The sequence below is a fragment of the Sceloporus undulatus genome, chromosome 1 (assembly GCF_019175285.1).
Source record: "Sceloporus undulatus isolate JIND9_A2432 ecotype Alabama chromosome 1, SceUnd_v1.1, whole genome shotgun sequence".
In the NCBI taxonomy this organism is placed as follows: Eukaryota; Metazoa; Chordata; class Lepidosauria; order Squamata; family Phrynosomatidae; genus Sceloporus; species Sceloporus undulatus.
In genome coordinates, this window is record NC_056522.1 from 87,482,289 (window position 1) to 87,506,016 (window position 23,728).

General features: G+C 38.4%; 1 protein-coding gene across 5 annotated transcripts in view; it reads right to left on the reverse strand.

Moving 5' to 3' along the window:
• Window positions 1–14,042: 14,042 nt before the first annotated feature.
• Window positions 14,043–23,728, reverse strand: part of STXBP5 (syntaxin binding protein 5) — a 165,932-nt gene continuing 156,246 nt past the window's right edge. For all 5 annotated transcript variants that reach the window (XM_042445840.1, XM_042445839.1, XM_042445838.1 and 2 more), the window contains one exon: window positions 14,043–21,784. In XM_042445840.1, the coding sequence (XP_042301774.1) occupies window positions 21,743–21,784 (42 nt within the window). In that variant the 3' untranslated portion in view covers window positions 14,043–21,742. The remainder of the gene's footprint in view (window positions 21,785–23,728) is intronic.

The following is a 23,728-nucleotide window of genomic DNA, read 5'->3' on the forward strand; positions in this document are numbered from 1 at the left end:
GAAATTGGAAGTATAATCCAATGGCAATCTGAACGCAATCATGGGGTTGCACATTATTGCGTGATAAACTACCACACACAATTTCTGGCAATGGCAACCTATTTTCAGGCAATGGGAAGTCAGTTTGAATGCAATTCAAATTCACGTAAATTCGATGAACTAGCAAATTCACATGAATGCGTTCTGCCCCCACTTTCTTTTCATTCGAAATTAAGAGAAATTCGTCCTGTGTGATAAACTCCCTTCTCTTCTCCTGGTTAAACATCCTCAGCTCCCTAAGTCTCTCCTCATAGGGCACGGTTTCCAGACCCTTCACCATTTTGGTCGCCCTCCTTTGGACACTCTCCAGTTTCTCAACCTCCTTTTTGAACTCTGGTGCCCAGAACTGGATGCAGCATTCCAGGTGAACAAAGCAGAATAGAGTGGTACTATTACTTCTTTCAGTCCAGACACTATACTTCTGTTGATGCAGCCTAGGATCGCATAGACCTTTTTAGCTGCTGCATCAAACTGTTGACTCATGTTCAACTTGTGGTCTACTAGGACTCCTAGATCCCTTTCAGATGTACTGTTGTTTTGTCAAGCCAGATGCTCCCTCCCCATCCTATATCTATGTGTTTCATTTTTTTCCTGCTTTATATGGGGTGTGTGCTCTATGTTTGTAACTTTTGTATGTTTTATTTTTGTGCCTTACATTTCTCCCTGTTGAAATTCATTTTCTTAGTTTTGGCCTAGCTTTCTAATCTATTAAGATCATTTTGGAATTTTCATCTTTGTTCTCTGGGATATTAGCTACTCCTCCTAATTCAGTGTCATCTGCATATCTGATAAACAAGTCCTCTGTTCGTTCATCGAAGTCACCTCCAGCAACTACTATATAAGGGGCTTCCTGCCAAAAAGCATTGGTTTCATAAGATGGCTACATAGCCATCCATGTGAACCAACAAGACACTACAAGTGGAGGACAAGTGGGGTTGTGAGAGTTTACAAATGACCACTTGAAGAATTAGTTACAGATATGCAACCTATCCTTCTTCTTCTTGGTCTTTTTGACTCGCATAAATGGCAGATGAGCAAGCTACAAGATGTTGGAGTCAGGTTTTTAATATATAGTCATTATCAGGGAGGCTTTATATGAGGTGTGTGCTCTATGTTTGTGACTTTTGTATGTTTTATTTGATTTTATACATTTTTAGCAATATATTTTTAATTGTTTTTACATTTTTGTTGTGAAGTTTTCAAATTATTTTGTCTATGAGCCACCTTGAGTCCCTTTACAGCAGAAGGCAGCATATAAAATGATAGATAGATAGATAGATAGATAGATAGATAGATAGATAGATAGATAGATAGATAAAAAATGCTATGCATCTGACACCATCCAGTTCAACATCTTTAACAAGGTATGTTTCCATTTAAGTATCAATTGTACACATACTTATTGACCATTAGAGCTTCTGTGAGAACTCTTTTCTTTTTTACAGACAACACCATTAGTTAACATAAGCTTGGTTACTTATTGGAGAAACTAAAAGCATGGATCACTTATTCAAAAGAAAACACCACAAACTATGCATTTCTATCCAGTAACGGAAGTCCTATTGGTCAGCCAGCATGCCAGAGTAGTTTGAGTGTTTGATGATGACTCTGGAGACTAGGGTTCAAATCCCCACCCAGCCATCTAAACCCACTGGGTGACCTTGGGCAAGTCACATTCTCTCAGCCTTAGGGGAAGACAAAGGCAAACCCACTTAGAATAAATTTAGCCAAGAAACCCCTGAGATAAATTCTCCTTAGGTTGGGTCACCTTAAGACCGAATCAATTTGAAGGCACACAACAACAGCAACAGTGTAAGTCTTGTGTGGAAAGATAGCATGGTTATTTTATTGGAGCAGATCTGTTTAGGAATCCTAACAGCTAAGAGCAATGGCCTTGAAACTGTACTTTGCAGAAATCTGTAAGGGTGAATAGGGGGGGGGGCTTCATTTTTTCAGCAGCACCTAAGTAGCTCTATCTGCTTCTTTTCATATTCAGCTATGCTAATGGGCCAAAAGCAATTTGAGGCCCTGCTGCATTCTGGAGGATATTGGGATAAATTGATTTAAGCACAAAATAAATTAGATTCTGTTTGGCTTCTATTAGTTTGCCCTCCAGCACAAGATCTTTTATTTTTCTGAAACAGGGGTTTAAGATACTAATTAATTAACATTTCCCTGGCGAGATGCTGGGACTGCTTTTGTGCAGTTGCAGAATAACAGGCCAAAGTTGAAACTGGTAGAAAACAATGGCAACCTGATTTGGATAGAAACTGATGGAATAATCTTTGGTTTATTTCAAGTAACCTTTGGTTTTTGTATTCAGATTACCAACCACATGACAACTGCACACATTCAGGCTATCACAGCGATGGTTATTGCTTTATCTCATCCCTAGAATTTGGAGGAACCAAATCTGCAACGCCATAAAGAGGAAATACATCATTTTAAAGAAAGGAATACATATTTGCATAAAGGTACATTTCCATACACACACTGTTGAAACAGTTACTGTACTTTCAAAAGAAAGACAATATATCTCATCACCATGTGCAATTTCAGTCTGCTATCTAGGTGCTGATTGCTCCTGTGTAACTTTGACCCTCTTGTGCTAGGATCATTCGGCTAAAACACAAAGACCTGAAGGGCTTGAAGAACTTGGTGTTTTATACGAAGTAATATTTAATGAGTTCTAAAAAGTGGTTTCAGGATTTAAAAAATGTGTTAGCTAACACATATAATTAAATCTTATTTTAAAGCACCTATATGTCTAAATCATTATAACATATTTTATTTATCAGCAGGTTTTGTTCCACAGAATGTAACTTTTCCATTGAACTCCATGTGTTTCAGATAATTTACAGTATTTACTACATATTTTTAATGACATATTTGTGGAGCACAGCTATCTAGCCAAGTAAATCTGCACTGAAAACAGCCAGACTACCTGATTACAATTACAGTGGGATGAAGGGCTGCTTAGTCTCCCCATACTTAATGGCAAGTAATAAAACAGGCAGCACTGAGTTCATGGGCCTTTTAAGTATTTGTTTTATTTCAGGGCAGGGTGTGGTTGGATGAAATGACCAGCAACCCCTTTTCTTCTTTCTGTGTTTAAAAAAGATATATACTTCCATACAAACATTTATCACACAAAATCTAAGGGTTTTTTAAAAAATCTTTCTTATTCTAGATTATTTTCAGTATGTAGAAAGATCTTGCAGCACCTTTGAGACTAACTAAAAGAAAGAAATTGGCAGCATGAGCTTTCATAGACTTCAGTCTACTTCCTCAGATGCGTTATTTTCAGTTATATTTCTTTTAGATGTTGTATCATTTGTTTAAGCAAATCTGAAATAATATAAAAGCTTTGGAGGGGGAATCAGTCAGTATGTGAGAAGATCACGACTGTTTCTCCTCCTCTTTCATCCCATTACTTAAATTTAGCCCTTGTGTGCTTGACAGGGTCTAGTTTATCCTGCTTGCTTTTCATGGTGCTCATTACCATTGGAGATCCCATGGAATATGTTTGGCAAATTGTTAGGTGAATTGTACAGGTTGTTGAATGGCTGGACAAGGGCCACACTTCCTGGGTTTCTTTGTTCTTCCCTAAATTAGTCAAACCTTATTTTTGAATGGTGTGTGCATTTGTATTTGGCTTGTGTCATGCTCTGCATATACAGCCAAACTGTATCTTTCAGGAGGGAACTCCCGCTTTTAATGCTCCCAAGTCTTTGAGTTCATCTTTGATAATGGATTTAATTCATATTTTCCTCCTATTCCTATCCATATATTTATAGAGCAAAGAGCACATAGGAGATCTAGAGTAGCATTATGTGTCAGTTAAATTATTCTAAAACAGCTTAGCTGTGTCACTGATAGATGGACAAAGGAAGAAGGCCACAATATAAATTACTCAAAGTCTGCTTCACCAGTATCCAGGTGAAAGGAATTTAGTAACTGTGAAGTGTTGATGGAAATGCCCACGGGCTTGTTTGCATGATCTACTCAAAAAAGGCACTCTCAGATGTTCTGAGCCATGATTTGAGTTTTGGCCTGGGAATTGTGAAGCAATGTGATCATGTGCCAAGTACATTTGTCTCAATCCCTCTCCTCTCTCACTTTGTGCAGAAGATGTTGCAGCTCTGAAGGAATATATTTCAAGGATGTTGAAGGGCTGCTATGTTATTTTCTCTTTCTTCTTGCTCCTCTACTTTAAAGATCGTAAAAGGGTTAGGATTGTAGACATAGCTAAGTCCTTCTTCACATGACAGTTAACTGGTGGAATGAGTTCTCTTCACAATAATCTGATAGCAAGCCCATGGCCAAACATGCAGTGCGGACTCCTGTCTGGAACTGAACAAAAGTAGGAAAGAAGGTAAATGAAGGAATGTTAATAGCCTGGATATTCAGCAATGCCTCTCAAAGGAAGCTAATCCTTAAATCCTTGATCCAGAGACCATACCGTAATGATTTTCTCCAAGGACACTGAGCTATCATGGCTCAGAAAAGATCAGTCACCCTATTTTGCTCTCTCATCCTCATCCCTGAATGCTGAGGAGGGACAGAAAACATAACAAAAGCCTGTGGGTAGCTTACACCAGAATGGAGCTCCTTTGGAGCTTTGGAGAACACTGGGATATTTCTCTCTGGCAATTTGTTATAGGCCACAGGATTTGTTAGACATATGCATCTCCACCTGTGTTCAATGCATGTGTGTGTGCCTTTGTGTGTTTCCTGTCAACTTATGGCAGCCCCGTGAATTTCATTGGGCTTACCCAAATATCTTTAAAATGATCTAAATCTCCACAAATCTCTTCTTCCAAAACCTATGTAAGAGCAGGCCTGGCAACTACTTGCCACATGAGTAAGTGAAGGGAACAAATAATTGGAGGTGTGGGGCTTGTAGAGGTGAGAGATGGAAAATCACTTTTCAAGGTGATTTTCTCAAGTAGTTTTGAAAGATAAGCAGGGTTACCACTGGTTAGCGCTTGGATGGGAGACTGCCAACAAATACCTGGTGCTATAGGTTATATTGCAGAGGAAGGAACTAGCAAAACCACCTCTGAAAATTTCTTGCAAAGAAAACCGTAAGGAAATTAATGGGGTTGCCATAAGTTGACAGATGACGTGAGACCCCTTCCCCAACTCTGACATGAGAAGCAGACCTTAAATTCAATCCTGAAAGATCTACAGGTTGCTACATCTATTGTTTTCAAGAATCTCTGGCGGGCCAGATCACAAGCCACCTGTCCTCACCCAGGACACAAACACACTGCTTCTCAAGAGAATTTCCTTTTTTCTGTTACTAATGAAGTTAAAATTTTATTATCTGGATTTTATGACACTTCATCTCCCAGAGCTTGGATGGCAAAGAGCGGAATGGTCTCTGGATGCACTGGTAGGCCTCTAGACCAAAAACTAACATGTTGACAAAATGTAGGCTTGTGACTCTAACACTGTCATTTTTTCTTCTTCTCCTGTATGATATTTAACACAGATGAAGACACCAGTGGAGCTTTGAAAGCATGTATTTTGTGCACGTTTGGCTGACACAAATAAAGGTATCACTGTTTTGTGTATTTTGGATGGTAACATATCTGGAAAGCAAGTGGTTTATTTTTTTTATAGCAGATAGAAGGGAAATGTCTCCGCTTCTGTTTCATTGCTCTTTTCTGTGGGTGATCCCTGTCTGTGGTTCCTTTCAAGAGGTGTGTGAGGCCACTTTGGGCCCAGGAGCTCTCTTGGGCTGAAAGCCTCCTCTCCAAGCCTCCCATTTTCCTTTCAAGTTCCTCAGCTTGTAGTTTAAAATGGTCAGACAGAAAAAGAAATTAGTCACTTTTCTGTGCAATGGTGCTGAACTGAAAATCAGGATTTTCATCATGTTTGTAATACAGATATTTTTGTATATCTATATCTCTTTGCTTGAAATAACCATTGGACTAAGTGCTTTGAGATTTGAGAAAACACTGCCTTAATTAAGACTTTAGAATGGCTTACTAAAGACCTGTGAAAAGCAACAGGTTTTAGAGGCAAAGAGATTCAATGAACAATTTTGAAAAGCTACATTGGAGGGAATCCTGGGCTAAATAATTAGGACAAGGTCTGAATCAGAGTGTTTTTTTAAAAAACAGAGGAATAGGAAGGGAGTTAGTTTTTCCACTGTATGTGTGTCAGCCACTACTGCATTGGTATAACTGCACTGTGGCTTGTTTTTAACAGAAACTCTTTCAAACTTTATTTGACATTCAGTTAACATTTAAAATGAAATCTTCACAGACTCTAAGGCCATTCATTTCTTCCCGCCTCCATATTCCTTAGCAAACTTATAAAATATTCTGTTATCTAGCATAGGATTCTGGAAGATCATGACTATTATTACTAAGTATGTATTCTTTGAAGTCCAGACATTTCCCTTGCTTCCACACATAGTGAAGTGCAATAATAGAAACAACAACAACAACAACAAAACTATTTTCAAGAGAAACAAAATTTGTTCTTTGTTAAATCAATACATCGCACTACAATCAAGAGATGGGGTGGAATATTTTCTACAATGAATTCAAAGCCCTATTTCACTTTTGACTCTGGTACAAAACTGTTTCTAGCAGAAATTGTGCAGAGATTTTTACATCTTTAGTAGACAGACATCATAATCCCCTATATAAAAATAGCTCCCCACTACATAGAAGTAGCACTTTCCTTCCCAGCTATTCAACAGTTACATCAGAAATACTACATATGTCTACTGCAGATAGCTGCTGGGACAGAATAATGGTATTTATGAGCCCACAAATGCTGTTGATTTAACAGGCCATGCACTGATTTATCATTGCTACCAGTACTCTCCTTTTCCCCACTGATAATTTTGATGTGACTTCTTCTGATATCTAAGGTTTTAGGGCTACCTTTTATTGAGAGCTATGTACAACTGTTTGTGTGATGTGTGCCTTCATATAATTTCCCACTGATGGTGACCCTAAGGCAAACCTATCATGGGGTTTTCTTGGCAAGATTTGTTCAGAGAAAGTTTGCCATTCCCTTCCCCTGTGGCTGAGAGAGTGTGACTTGCCCAACATCACCCAGTATAAATTGAACCCTAGGCTCCATTCCCACTGGCCTATAATGCGGATCAGGATGCGAATCATGGGTGCATCGTTTCCATTAGAGCGTGCATTCGACCTGCATTGCTCCGATATCATTTCCATTGAGATTCGAATCTGAATCGAATTATCCTGAAAAATCCGAATTTTAGGTCAATAAACCGGTTTTAAAAAACAGTGGCTTTTAAGGGAATTTTCCTGTGCCTCTGGAGTCTGATTCGGGGCAAATGAATGGGGACGAAAGGGCGTCTGATTTGGGAACCTAGGGATGGGAGGAGCAGTGCTCAAGGGGCTGGCTTGGGGGTGTCACCCTCATTGTTCTCTTTCTGTATCGCCAGCACCATTTTCTTCCATTCACATAGCCTTTACCCCAGTGGACTGGGAAGCAGGGTAAGGCGATCGAGCTACATTGGGCTCCAAAATCAGTAAACACATTACTCCCCCTGCAACCTCCCCTCTGCTCCACATTCATAGACTGATGTGTGAGGAGAGCCATTGAACACCATTTTAAACTATTTTTTTCTTTTTTCACCTCTGCCTGAGCAGCAGATGGGCTTTGCAGTACATGCCTGCTTGATCGCCCCCCATCCCAGGGAGCAATGGGGGAGGCAAAGGATTTGGGGAAATGGAGGCTCCTTCTCTTCTTCCAGAGGAACTATGGGAAGACACAGGAGAGCCTGGATGCCCAGGGATCTGAGGGGGGGATAGAGCCTTCTCTTCTCTCTTTCCCAAAGGGACTCTGGTGAGACAGACAGAAGAGTCTTTGCAGCCATTCCCGAAATGGGAACGGAGAGCAAAATAAACCATGTCAAAGTGTTTTGAATCAAGTGACGACACTTGTGACGTCATAAGCCTACGCACTTGATTGACAGCTTGCAGACAAAATGGGAACGCGGAGCAAATTAATCCGCTTTAAAATACAGTGATTTAAAATAAATGGGAACGAAAACAGGGTCTAAATAAATTGAGGTAATTTGCCCCTTTTTGTAATGGAATTGATGGAAAAAATTAGACTCAGAACATAATCCGAATCAGAATTGCACCAATATGATCCATTTTATCTGCCAAGTGGGAATGGGGCCCTAGTCTCCAGAGTTGTAATCCAGCCCTCAAACCAGTATGCCATGCTGGCTCCGATCTACTTAAAATAAAAAGCCAAATGCTGAGGTCTAACTTGATATATTTAAAAGAGTTGACTTCCTGGAAGTGAACCGAACCTTTTAAAAAACATTGGTCCATATATCCTGTTGTTAATCCTGACTAGGGTAGACTTATTCTGTCAATGGAATGTACCTGTGTATTTACACACCACTCAAAACTTGATTGAGCAGATTTACCGTTGTTGGGACTAACTAGCAAGATATCAGGCTCAATGCAAAAACTGAATAATAATAAAACTATTATGTAGTCCTAGTGCTAATCATCTTGTAAAGTGCCATTACCATAGATGTATAATCTATAAAACTTTAAATTGTAGAGTGACTATTTTGAATACTTCCATGGAAATAAGTAGCACATAAGAAAACAAAGTAAAATTTACATCATTAAAAAGCGTTAAACACTTTGTGTGTATGTGCTTTAAGGATGCCTGTTGACTTACCTGACCCCATGAATTTCATGGGTTTTCTCGGGCAAGAAATCTTCAGAGATGGTTTTGCCAGTTCCTTCGTTTAGCATTCAGCTATCAAATATGTTAGCTAGGGCTGCCACCCGGTGGTTGAAACCTTAATTACATGGTTTATGCTACATATTACTATGAAATAGAAATTGCCATTAAAGAGAAACCTGGATAAGATAAAAAGAGATATTAAAGGAGCCAAAAACCTTTATTTACTTATATTATAAATTTGTTTAGCCAATGCAAGTTTGTAACACACACACACACACACACACACACACACATATATATATATATATATATGATATATGCATTGCCAAAATAAAGTTCTCAAAACAGCTTACCATAAACAAACATAAAAACAGCTACATTCAAAGTAAACAGAAAATATAACAAAAGAAAACCCAAAGCACGTAGCAATGAAATTCACATTCCAATTATGTCCCCTTTGCCTGGAATTCCAAAATGAAAAATCCAAAATTGTCCACATGGGTGGCTGAGAGAGTGACACCTTTGCCTTCTGGTGACTTAATGTACACAAAGTTTTTTCATAAACAAAATTATTAATTGTATTATTTATTATAATTATATATTAATTATATATTTAAAATGGGTATATGAAACAAATGAATTTCATGTTTAGACTTGGGTCCCATCTCTAAGATACCTCGTTTGTATAGGCAAATATTTCAAAATCTGAAAAAACTACAAAATCCAAAACGCTTCCAGTCCATGCATTTTAGGTAAGGGAAATTCAAAATGCATTTTAAAATTGAGTGCCTGATTGCATGATTAAACAAACTGGGCAGGCAAACAAAAAGATGCATATGCTTTTTCTTCCCCTTTTCTTCCCTTTGCAAGCTGCAATAATTTGTTTGGCAAAAGTGAAGCTTTTACAATGTCCTTCCATGCTTCTTCAAGCTGAAGAGAATCAGAATCATGCAGAGGGAGAAAAAAACAACCACACATGTCTTTTCACTTGCCTACCTAGTTTGTTCAATAAAGCAATAAGGTTCTGAGAGGAACAGGTACCTGTATGGTAGTTTTCAATGCAGAGTAAGGTTTTTTCTTGGTGGTGAAAAAACTACAGAGATGGTGGCATATGAATAACTGTGGGAATACTGTCATAGACATAGGGTATTATAACACCCTTCACCCTCTCTCATGGGTATATGGGGCTTCATATTTTCACAGAGCCAGGTGTGTGATAAAAGGTCATGATGATCTTTGGAAGACTAGGAAGCTTCTCATAGAAAAAGCATGTTGACCTGAAGGCATGTGAAGTACCTAGATAACTCTAAATAAAGACTAAGGGGCTGTACAAACAGCTCCTAACGGGAGGCATGCAGCCACCCCTTTACTGGCTGGATTAGGGCCATGGCCACTGCATGCAGCAGCCCTGATCCAGCCTCCGGAGGGTGGAAAAAAGAGCTGCAAAATGCATCTCCTTTTTGTGCCCTCTAAAGGGTGTCACAGCCACAGCGGCATGGCTTTGTGATGCCCTTTTGGCACTGCACCATCTAGATGCAGCGCCAGGGTAGGCCATGATGCTGCGTGCTGTCTAGAATGGTGCACGGTGTCATGGCACGAAAGGGTGGAGTCACAGCATCCAGCATGCAGACACTCTGCCATGAGTCCTCCCACAGGCTGGCACTTTGTGCCAGGCTGTACGGGGCCTAAATCGGTTTGCTCATCATCCCATCCCACCCCACTCTGGCTTTCCACATATCATCTCATAATAGAAACTCAGCAAATCCCATCGCAAAGAAGTTGAAAAACAAAACTTCCCTCCTATTCCAGGCTGTGCCCCTATGTTTTCCCCCTACTCCCTCGTGCAGGGGTTGTCTCTAATACTATCAAGTGCTTTGTTACTCCAACATTAAAACCAGCAGTTGTTCCAGAATCCTATTGTCCTTTCCATGGGAAGACTATCAGGTCTTTGTTACATGGCAGGATAGCACCAAGTGCCCCTTGAGGCTAGGAAATCAGATATAAATCTCAGGCCCACACATGCCCAATTTCCTACTATATATTGTGGCAGGTTACTACATGCTGCTACAGACTGAGGCTCTGGCAGACCGACCTGAGCTTTGCTCTCTGCATAGCCCTCAGATGCAGTCTGAGTTCCACTCCATTTCCATGCAATCCTCTCTGCAGGACTAGTAATTATCACCTTCCTTACTCCTGATTTCTCTCTATCCAACCTTTCGCACCTTTTTCTATTGGCCTTGTGTGGTTCTTAAGGTTGTATTTGGTTTTGTGTGTTTGTGTGCCCCTTTGCACATTTCTAAATAAAACCCTTTTATTCATTTAAAACCAGTCTCATAGTCATTAGTACTGGTATATGCGGGTGTAAAAGATCCCCTTTACCTTAAATAGATCCCTTTTACCCTTTTGGGTAAAAGTTACCCAACCTCTCCCAGGCTTCCTATAGAGCTAATAACTTTACCTCAAATACCAAGGAGATACTATCATTGTTGGTGGGGACCCCAAGTCCCCCTTACCTTTTGGGGTAGCGAGGGTGCTACAGGAAAAGGAATTTTCCCTGGTAGCCATCTACTTTACTTTATTAGGTACGGCCACTTAGGGTGAGGCCTCTAAGAAAAAATTAGTTCGGTATGTGCATAGAGGAAGAGCACAAAATCTTTCAAGTAATGGTCCCAAGGAATCTACTTTTAGTTTTAAAATTTAAAGCCCTGGATACAAAAGTGGTTTTTCTCCTCACATGGGGCCCAAAGTGGCTGTCAGCATAGATTAAAACAAAACACAATTAAAAAAAAACACCCAGCTTATGATAAAAGTCTTTAAAAAAGATTAACTACCCAGTTAAAACATTAGTTTAGCACAACTCGCAGTTATTGTATATACTTGACTATAAGTCAATCTCATGTATAAATCAAGGGTAAATTTTGTGGTCAAAATGGATAAGTCAAGGATAAAACCTAGGGGCATGTAACAAAGGATGTAAAGGATGATGCAAAGGAAAACAATGCCAAATAACTTACAAAATTCTAGCAGACTGTTTTGCTCAAAATAAAGACTGGATGGATGAGAGAATTTGAGGAGTAGGAGTTGTGTGTCAGTGATTCCAGGACAGATTATATTTTTGCATTTCACCAGAGGATAGTTCCTTTTTTCAAATAAGTGTTAAAGTATAATACTTACAGTACCTGTACTGACCTGTGGATAAGTCAACTCAGTTTTTTGGGGTCAATTTTTTGATTAAAATTTCTAGATTTATACGAGTATATATAGTACTTGCAAAAAGCCTAAATAAAAAAATGCCAGTGAGCAGGAAAGTAGAGAGGGGCTAATGTATCCTGCCATAGGAGGAAGTTCCACATCTTGGGAGCCACCACTGAGAAGGCCCCCCTCATGTGTCTTCATCAGACATTTCTGTAACAGTGGTGGAATCCCAGGCAGGCTTATATAGGGAACTATTGTCTTTCAGATTCTGGACATAGAGGGCTTTATAGATCCTAATGGCCACTTTGAATTATGTCTGAAAACAAATTAGCAGCTTGTAGGCGTAATGGGATGGCCAGACAAGCTGAGGTTGCAGTCTGACAAGATCTGGATAATCCCCAACTCTGCTTTAAAGCAGAGCAAGTGCACTTCCATTTGAGGACTGCTTTCTCATAGCAGCTTGTTTGTCAACTCTAATTAGCGAGTAAGTTTTGTTGTTCATCATGTCTTTGTGTCATATTAAGACAGTAATAGAGACAAAGAATTTCTACTGCTATAGGTAGAAGACTATGACACACTCTTTGCAGAAGGGAGAAAATCTCTCCTGGGGCAGGAATCTAGGAAAGTAATCTCCAGCCTTCTTTTTGCAGCCCCAGGATATCCCAAAGTCTCCAAACCTCTCAATTTAACATTTTAAGCAAACAAAAACACCCCCTCCATCCACAGCACTACAAAGCTGAACAGAAATACCTTTGGCTTTATTTCGCCTCAGTAGCGGGGGGGGGGGGGGAAACACACTCAAACCACCCACCCAAATTCTCCAAGAATAAAGTGAAAACAAAAACAGGAGTTACAAAAATAAATGTAAATCAAAATTGTGTGATTTGCTGTGGGAATAAAATTTCCTTTCCATTCTAGAACTCTAGTCTGTTGAGTGGTTTTAAAACTTGCCTCTTTAACCATCCATCTGACTGAACCTTGTCTTTGATGTGGTTTGAATTTGTTTTTTTGTTGTTGCTGACTGTGTAGATACTATACTTAGATTTCTGTTATTGCTTTACCATTGCATGGTGCACTGAACTGATGGAGAACCTAGTATGCAAGCATTTTAAAAATTCTACAGTGGCCTCTATATGGCAGTCATAATGTCTGAAATTATCTAACAAATTGAGACTACCTTTGGTGGAAGCTCCTTGAAAATGTAACACTGAAAAGAAGAAACTCACAAATCCCATCTATAAGTTCTGAATCACCCATGACTTAAAATGCATCTTCAAGATAAGTGACACTTGTGGCAACATCCTCAAGTTAGGTATTGAGATATGTACACCAGTAAAGCTATGCTATCTAAGGGCAAATTCCACTCACTCTAGTAGGACTTCTAAGTACACACAATAAATGGAGTGATGAGTAATTAAGACATAAACAAGTGCTTTATGGAGCAATATACCTTGTTCTAATCTGTGAATTACTTAATGGGCTAGTAGCAATATTGACTGAAGAATGTTTTAGAAGAACAAGATTTGCTTTGGAATTTGATTCTGAAGCTATATCCAAATAAACCAACATTTAGGTTTTAAAAAGATTGAATGTCTTTCAGGGAAAGGTATCATTATATTTAACCATTCTTGTTTTAAAGGATTTTCATGCAAGTCTATCATAACATAAAACAGAAAATGTAGGGGCATGTGTGAAAAATTCAAACAGCATTTAAAACCATTTCAGAATAATGGGGTAGATTTTCCCAGATCACTTTAACCAAGGGAAAGTCCTGGAGTATGTGCAACAGTGTAGTATGAAGCATGGGAGGCATAAATGACAATAGTGGGGAGCAGCCCTCTTGGCTTACACAAATGGCTACCCTGACCATCACCTCTCTCATTATTAATGACTACTACAAGACCTCTTGTAAGATTGTGTTGAGCCAACAAAAGTGAAAACCAAACAGATCTGTTTTAAATATGGGCATTAAACACACTAGCTGATATAGAGGATCTTGGAGACAGGTTGTATATTTCCTAGATCACTAAGAAAGGCAGATATCATCAGTCACAGACCACATTTAGAGGGAGGAAATCTATATGAAGCAAAAACAAAGGTTTGTTTTATTTCAGGAGAGATTTGAATAGTTTATTTTGCCCAGTCAGAGCCCTTCAGCAGAATGACACATTCATATACACATATGAACAATTTTTTTTCCTGAAACATTAACGTATAGTACATTTTTCTTTTTAAAATACCAGCTGCACAGGTATTTTTATTTACAAAAATATCCCATACTTAATTTTAATGTTATGACATAGTTTAGGATCAAGTACATTAAGTAAAATAACTATGCAATCTAACATTTCCATTTGTAACAGTATGGTTTGCAGTTCATACGAAACTATATTGGTAGACAGATGAATTTGCAACCCTATCCTAAGATGCATTTCCCAGTTTCATCTTCAGAACACATAGTGGGGCTCTGCAAGAGTGAAATTAACCAATGGTAATGAGGAGAAAAATAAAACTGAAAAGGACACAATGTACAGGGACTAAGATATTTATAAAGCTAGAAGGCCTATATTAAGCATGCTTACCCAATGAGTAATGTTTGAAACATTTACCAATGTTCTTCATTCCCCTCCCCCCCTCAATGGTGATTGCATAATGAAACAGCATAACCAGAAAGCAGCATGTTCGCCCTAGGTCTAACCAATACAAATAGTGGCGTGTCTGTGTTCACATAATGTAAGTACACTTTATTTACATTTTTTTAAAAGGGAGTTAACATCCAACAGTTTCCCTGTTTGCATTACCCAATGTTATAGTAGCTCCATGGATGAGGAAATCAAAATTTTGGTAAGTATATGGTTTTTTTTAAAAAAAATAGAGGGAGTATAGGGGTAAAGAAGACATATACTACAGTAGCTTAAAGTATGAAAGGTCAGTTTCAGAGTGCTTTATCAAAAGTTGCTAATACTGATTTAGTTGCACTGTTGATTTCTATAATGAAAAGTAGACCTGATATTAATTTGAAAACCAGAAATTAAACTCATATGTGGAATAAAAGCAAACATGATTTCTACAGGAAACATGTATAGTAGTATCCATGTGCCCTTTCTTGGTTCTGTTGTCAATGTGGGTTAAACAATGTTTAAGTATGGGTAATTCACATGTACTGGACTTCCAGCTGTTTGCCAGCCACCAGCCCCAAGTATAAAATTCATTACACAGATTTTTTATTTTTATTATTATTATTTTTTGGTCAGCAACATCACAATCTCTCACAAAGAAATGAAATTCACACTACTTCACAAATAAATATCTAGACTGGGGAAACAAATGCAGCTGAGAATTTGCACAGTAAACAAATGCAAACAGTGAGCACTTTTCAGTTGTTTGCAAGTGCAGTCATATTCTCACTCTTATGTGTCTAAACACTAACAAATAAGACAATTCATCAACCATACTTTTAAAAACATTCTGAAGACAAGTAACAATGAATGTAAAATATATGCAGAAACCAGAAAATCAAAATACAAAAAGAAATCTGCAACTGACAAAAAATAAAATAAAATAAAAATACATGGTATTCACTTTTAGTTTTTGGAAATTTATTTTTAAAGGCTGAAGAAAATACCTGAAAATTTTGATTTTTGTATATATTCATGAAATGCAAGAGTTATAAAAAATACCTACGCACAAGCTGCAGCTATTGCAAACCATTTTGCAGTTCAAATGGTGTGTACATATATATATATATATATATACTTTTATTTTGGAGCAGTTAAACCAGATAACTCCTTTTGTTACTGTGTAGTATATCTAATCAATCATGATGGATTAATTTGTTACTGTTATCTCATCTTGAGATGGTTTTTGTCTTATTATACGTTTAATTGACTTCTGTATGCATCATATATACATTAAGGTCTTTGACAAACTTAATACAAGTTTTATTTAAAATAAGAGTTTACATATACATACTTAATTTGATAATAAACTATATTCTTATAGCATTATGTATAAATAGGTTAACATTTTGGCTGTAATTCAGCCATGGTTACCTGTGCTTAGCTCTCATTCATTTCCCTTGAACCAAACTGCATCTTAGTGTGGACAACATTACAAGTTGGGTTGATCATTAAACAAATCTGAAAGTGTTTCAGTAATTTAAAAATTAAAAAAATGCTAAGAAAATGCATTTTGTTTTTATAATGAATTTTCCTGATCTAGCAGTTTGATCCTGACACTGGAATTCCAACACCTATGTGGAGTTCCTGTACTTTCTACTTGCTTGTTCATTTCAATGGAAGCTACAGGGCCACATCTTCAGAAGAAAGCCCCTGGCCACAAGGGGCCTGTCTGTGAGGATGCACAGCTCTTTGTGTACAGACAGGCAGTCTGCTGAAAGGAACTTCCTAAACTATCATATATATATAGATAAATCAATTATAAACTCATGTTAAAAAGGATAAAATATGCAAACTTGCCTTACTTAAAGTGCAGGGAAAAGAAATTCAAGTTTACAGTTCAGATTAGATCAGTGCTATGGAAAGCAAAAAGGAAAAGTTGCTGCATAAAAAAAAATCTCCTTTGGCTATAGCTTTCTAATACAGTATTGTCAATGCTGTATGTGTAATAAAACCATACAAAGAGAACAGATGGAAATCAGATTGGTTACTTTATACCTAATGCGCTATAAGGTAGGCTAATGGTGTCACACTTTCAGACTTGCTTGAAATTCACAAAATATTTACATTAAGTAACATTCAGAAGTTACAATTTGGCAGTTTTCTAACTAAAGAAACGTGTCTTTAGTTTGTTGTAATTAAACATGATAACATTACATAAAGACAAGTAGCAGCAGTTTGTTTGCATTTCAATATAATATCAGTATAAAAAAATAGTTCACCTAGGCTGTGTATAGACGCTTTTTTCTTTGAAGTAATGGCAACAACTCCACCTTGCTATCATGAAGTGAGCCTTGACCTAGTATCAGCTGCTTGATCATTACACAAATGTAATTGAAGAAGGATCATTGCTGGCACAGAGTCTGTTCTGTTTGGAGTATTCCTAACTTCACCTGCTTCCTCTAGTCCCAAGCACCAGAAGCTCTGACCTAGTTACTCTACTCCCAAGAAAATCTGCATCTCCTTGCTTTTTAAAGAGGCTAAAACAAGCACTTGATGTGAACTCCACATGTCAATATATTTTTACAATATTTTTTCATAATTGTAAAAGCAGTCCAGGTATGAAGAAGGTGGTGCATTTGTGTGGGAGAAGATAATGTTGCTATCCAAGAGGTATCAACAACAGTTCATCTGGATGATCATACCTGTTGCAGAAGTGCTGGTAATGTTACTGGAGTATGATTCTGGCTTTCCTAGGACACAAGTCAAAGTGCTAGAAAAAAAAAGAAAGAAAAATAACCGAAATAGGGGACTTATTTTGTGAATGTTCTCTCCCACTACAAAGCATGTTTTCCCATCTTGCTATTTTTATCAATGAAGACTCAAAAAAACTAGCAAATCCATTCTTGCCCTCCCACACTCTGTCACCTCTGCAATCATGGCCTGCCTCTGACAACCTCAGCATTTCCCATCCAAGCTGCACAATACGTTCAGGTTTCCTCTCCCTATTGAAACTATGCCCACAGCTCCTATTAATTGCTGCTTCAGCACAATTAAAATAGTCTTCTTCATAAATAGTGAAATTACCTTGGTAGCCAGAGGGGAAAAGCCTATGGATCAGAAGCTCATACTCAAAGAGTTTTGCTTAAGCTCCTAGCCAAACCTGGCTACAGGCTAAACCTACTGGGGTAGGGGTTCCTGCCCTCCCTCTCTCTTTTTAAAAAGCCAGAGCAATGAATTGTAATGCTGTGAACAGCAAAGTGATAAAAAAAGATGGGAAGCCCTTGCAGGAAGCTTCACCCACTCCTAAAGTCCCCCATTTTATGTAAAAATTCAAACCCTGAGAAGATTCAGCACATCACAATGAAAAACATCCAAAACCAATTTGACGAAAAATCACAGGAGGCTTCCAAAAAGAACACATACACCACAGAAGAGTTTACAGAACTGTTTTTAAAAACTAAAATCTCCACACATTCTTATTCTAGTTTTCTCAAACACAGACTGAAATGCCAACAAAGTAGATGAAAGTGATTTCCCCCCAAACTACATGAAAGGAACTATACAAAATTAACTGTCTTACAAATACAACTGTCTCTTATTCCAGTTGGATTAACACTGCTGAACCAATGAATTGACAGAACTGGACAAATGGCACAATTAGTTACCAAGCCCAATTACTTCAGATATTTTCTAGCCAAATCACTTATTTATGGTACAAAATGTGAGAATACATACAAATTACAACAGATATTTGCTGACACATCATTTGTGCTTCCATGGGCTTCCTGATTCTTTATTTTATTTATTATTTCTTAAAATTAATCAGAGACCATCCTTTCTCATAGATATCCAGCTGTTGTTTGTCAAATACTTTGGTGTTCAAACAGCTACTCAGCCTGAGCTCAATGTCGTTTATCTCAAAATGAGGTTATAACTTCAAAAAGAACATATCACTCCATTGTTTTACAGAAAGGAACACTGAGGCCAATAATTATTGATTTATCATAGAATTTGCTTATTTTGGCCATTTTCCTGAGTGACCAAAGTAACTATTTTATTTAATTTTTAGCTCTGTGTAAAATGGAAGGGCCTTTTGAAAACTAGTCAGTATTAATTCAGTTTACTGGGTCTGACTGCAAGTAAAATCTATGTATTTAACACAATCCAGCCAAAGATAAGCACTGACAAATCTTTAGGATAATGTTTTAGCATGGGCTTTAAATATCTTCATCTGAAACTTTTGTAGCCTGAAGATGCTTGTTTTTGGCTGGACAATGTCTTTGGACACAAAAGAAAAATTAGCACTGGAAACATGAAATTGCTTAATGCACAAAGAACAGCAACTACAACAAACAGATATAAATGTTGATGATTTAATGTTCACATCACTTACCATATTCTTAATATTTTGTTTACGCATCCCATTCAGTGTATTTATATAAGGAAATACGACTTAGGTAATTTATCACAAAAAACAATTATACGATTTTAGGGGAACAGAATATGATTTTTTTTAAAAAAAGAAGTAACTAGTTCCTAAGCAACTTGCTTTAGGCCCAATTCAAATGTTTCCTACAGCAACATTACTTCTACAAGCTCAAGGCATCATAAAGTTGAAATGTCTGAATTTGCTTTCCAGATAGTCAATCAGATTTCATAGTACCTTACTACAAGTGTACTTACTAAAAGTGTACTGCAGGGAGCTCACATGATGATGTATGCAGGTGAGCTATAGTGTAACCTCAAATGATAACTGGAAAGAGAGTCAAATATTCCTTCAACTAGTCAAGTCTATCTCCACTGACCCTAGTGGCTGCTGGCTGAAATCAGGTTGTTGTAGGCGCTTAACTGCATCCATCTAACGGGGTTTAAATTGAATTTATTTAGAAACAAGTTTTTCTGATTTAAACCACCACACTGTGCAAAGCCAGTCAGTTACTTTTTTCAGTCTAGATGGCACCATACACAATGTGAAGGTCAACCAAATAATCTGTTTTGAGCAAAAGCAAATTCTATATACCACTGCTGAAAACACAACAGAAAGTTTCATTCTGCAGTCTATGTTTATCACATACAAGTCAAGAAATCCATTCAGCGCATACATATTACAATCAAGTTCAGGAAAATAAAACCTAAACATTGCCTAGCCACATACTGGCACTTGCTTACATATAAAGCCTAAACTAGTTAAGGCTCTTTGAAAATTATCACAGATTAATCACTTTTCCCAGCTTTCAACATGACAAACATGTCTATCTTTTTAATTTTTTAAAAAATAAATCCTTCTTATTCTTCTTACATTATGGCTTTGATGCAGCCTTTATTACCTAAAAATATACTGCTTCAGTTTTGGCACATCTTAAATCCTTCATCTCATAAATCTACTTAGGAATCTCTGAGTTGCTGAATCAGTAAAACATCAAAGTCAACATTTTGTTTCGAGTGCTATTCTTTGGGGAAAAACATCTGCCCTGACTTCACAATTATTTTGTATTTCATGCAGTGAATGTAAGGACATTTACAGGGAAGAAAAGTCTATTTAAATCAACAGGACTTCCTTCTAAGTAAATGTGCACCTGATTCTGGAGACAACTCCTGTCTTGACAGGTTTTGACTTCTAAATATATTTGAAATATTTCTGAAGTTACTTTCACTTAACACAATTTATGAATGCTTGCTATTATCATCAAGTTATATCTCAGAGTCCAACACCACTTGAACTCAAGAACATTTCACCTGGGAATTATATTTTAATTGGGTATATAAGCTGGCTACATATCTGATAGATCTTATTTAAGTGCTTGCACAAATACATTCTGTTAAACACACAAAAGAATATGTACAGCATGAATTAACTCATAATCATTTTAAAACATTTTTATAAACCGGCCCAACCATATTTTCAGGAAAATAAAAAAATATAGGTGGTTGAAAGATGACAAATGTTTTTTCTCATTATAACAGACTTTAAAAAACTTTTCACACTAAACAGCCATAACACAAATGAAAACTTCCAGCATGATGTGCAGTTCAATCACTTGTATATTTTTTTTACAATGCAAAAGAAACATATACTCTTGTTTTGCACTTAACATTGGCTGCTTTCAGTCATCACAATTCACATGGTTTATTATGGCAGAAATAAACTACAGTAAATTTTGGGGCTCATATGATCCCTCTCCCGCTCTCCTCTACTTGTGCAGCTATGACAAAATTGGAGACTGTCACTTACGTTTAACTGCAGTTTAGTAGATCCTACTGTGGATAAGCTTAACATGGTTTGTTCAAACAAGCCACTTTCAAGTTAAGAAATAGACTGGTTTCAAATAAATAGAAGTTTAGCATTAATGAACACAGCTTGCTGGCTTTGGACAAAATGAGAAGCTGAAGTTAATTAAAAAAAAAACCTTTAAACTCCTCCTTGCCATGCTAAATGAGGGTGAGAGAGGGGGAAAGCCCAACTCCAAGGCTTAATCTGGGTCATTCTCATCATGATAAACCATGCCTTGTCATGAAACCTGAACACAGCAACAGTATGATGATACAAATACAAGAATATTAGATCAGGGGTCCAAGGAGAAACTATGTGCATGTTAACTATGTATAGACTCAGGATGGAGCCAATGTACTTCCAGTTTATCAGACCACAGAGCTGGCAGCAGTCATTTCCAGTAACAGCTATAATGACGTGCTCTAAGGAGGGAAGGTGTAGATCAGTTACTAGTAGTCCTGTAAGTTGAACAGCTTTATTCTAGCTCTTGGACCCCTGATTTATTGCAGCCTCCTATATGAGGTTGAAACACTGGCAGCAACAACAATAGCACAAAAACTTTTGGCATATGAAATATTAACACAGGATAGATCCTGCATTGCCCCTGCTTATCTGATACCTAATTTTCCTTTTTGTCCTGTCCATGTGTTCTCTTTATCAGTTCTGTTCCCAAGCTCTCAGTCAGCCCACAGGTAAGACACACACACACACACACACACACAATGTGGGTGTCAGCTTTAAATATAACTATCCTCAGTTAAAGCTGTACGACTGAGGTAAACAGTGTGTAATTTGTGCTAGGAAATATCAGTATCCATTGGCTGACAACCTTCCAGTTCGCTGGTCCTGCAGAAGTTAATGAAAAGAAGATTTTTCTTCAAGGTAAAGTTATATAGATGCAGTTTTGTCAGAACTGGTACCATTTCTTATCTTTGCATTTCAACATCATCTACAACAAAACAGAAAAGCACAACATAGTTATGGAGATATGAGGGTGAAAATTAAATTAATTCTATACTTTAGACACAAGGAACAGTTCTAAGAACAACAGCATAACTCTTCAGGATTTAACATCAGTATAAATTAAGAGGCTGAGCAGACGGGTGAGGATACAATTGGCTGAGACTGTGCTATTCTGGCCCCGATGCTCACCTGGGTCAGTCCCTAGGTTGGTGAGGGAATGAGCAGGTGTTTACACACTCATCCCAGCACCGACTTGGAACCAACTGCTGGCATGCGCCCCTTTCCTTGACATGCTGTTGCTGGTACTGAGAACCCTCCCCCCACTGCCATGTCTGATGTGATAATGCCTAGCTGCATTCATGTGGCCTGGTGCCCCATTTCCGTGGCAATAGTGGGCTTCTCAGTGCAGCAAAGTAAAGAGCACAGGGGGGGGGGCGTTTATAAACAGCTGTGTTTTGCCACAGAGTTTCTGTGACTTAATTAGCGACTGTGATGGAGTCACTGGGGAAGGACAGGTTGCTTACCTGTAACGGTATTTTTTCGAGTGGTCATCTGCGAATACATACAAATGGGTTGTACTGTGCCTGCGCAGTGCCTTCGGAAACTTCTGGAATCACTAGGCAAAGTACACTTTGCAACATGTTGAAACTTTTTGGCGGTAACCCCGCCCATCCCCTATAAAACCTCCGTTCCCGCTCTTTTCCCCAGTTCCGCAATTTTCCGCCGTGAAGGCGACAAAGAATGAGCCAATCTGAGCAGGACACTGAGGGGAGGATGGGCGGGATTTGTATGTATTCGCAGATGACCACTCGAAGAAATACCGTTACAGGTAAGCAACCTGTCCTTCTTCTTCGTGGTCTCTGTGAATCATACAAATGGGTTGAGACTGGCAAGCTAAGGTCAGTGGAGGCGGGAGTGTCATGACACCTGAGTAGATCACAATGTTAATGGTACCAATAAAGATAACTTAACACAAGTGTAAGAGTTGATTGTTTTGTTTATAAAACTTTGGAGAGAAATCCCACCTCAAGAAACAAGCCCTGATGAGGGCGTCCACAAACACCAAGCATTGAGTCTCATGTTGTCCAAGTCTGGAACCCAGTGGACTATTACCTATAGTCAATGTAAACCAGACAGCAAGACAGTTTTCCCAAAAGTTGCATCCCTTTTGGCTCTTGTGTCCAACCTGTAATGCTTAATAAAAGTCAAAGGTTGCGACCATACAGCAGCCTTACAGATATCATCCAAGGGGACACCGGACAAAAAAGCAGACGAGGCCGCTACCGCTCTTGTGGTATGGGAGCGAACTCTGGTTGGTAAGGGTTTGTCCAAGAGTTCGTAGGATAGAGCAATGGTGTTGGATACCCACTTCGAGAGTCTCTGAGCCGACACCAGTAGACCTTTCCTCGGTTCCGAATAGCACTGGGACAGTCTTTCGGAACGGCTGTAGTCCTTGGTTCTATCCAAGTAAAATGAACGTCCAGGGTATGGAGGGTCCTCTCGGTGTCGGTAGTCGGGTTCGGAGCCAGGGTAGGCAAAACAATGTCCTGACACATGTGGAAGGTAGAAACAACCTTAGGCAAGAAGGTAATGTCTGTCCTGAGAACTACCTTGTCCAAGTGAAACCTAAGGAAGGGCTGGTCCCGGCGCAAGGCATAAAGTTCACCCGCACGGCGGGCAGATGTAATAGCCACCAAAAAGACCGTTTTCCAGGTCAAGAGTCTAATGTCTGTGGTGGCTAAGGGTTCAAATGGTTTAGATTGTAGGGCCCCCAGCACCACATCGAGGCTCCAAGCCGGGGCCGGTAAGGATACTTGAGGATGCAAATTATTGCATCCCCTTAAAAACCCCTTAACTAGAGGATCCTTGAAAAAAGAGGGCTTGCCCTCAAATTGGAAGAAGGAACAAATAGCCGACAGGTAACATTTAA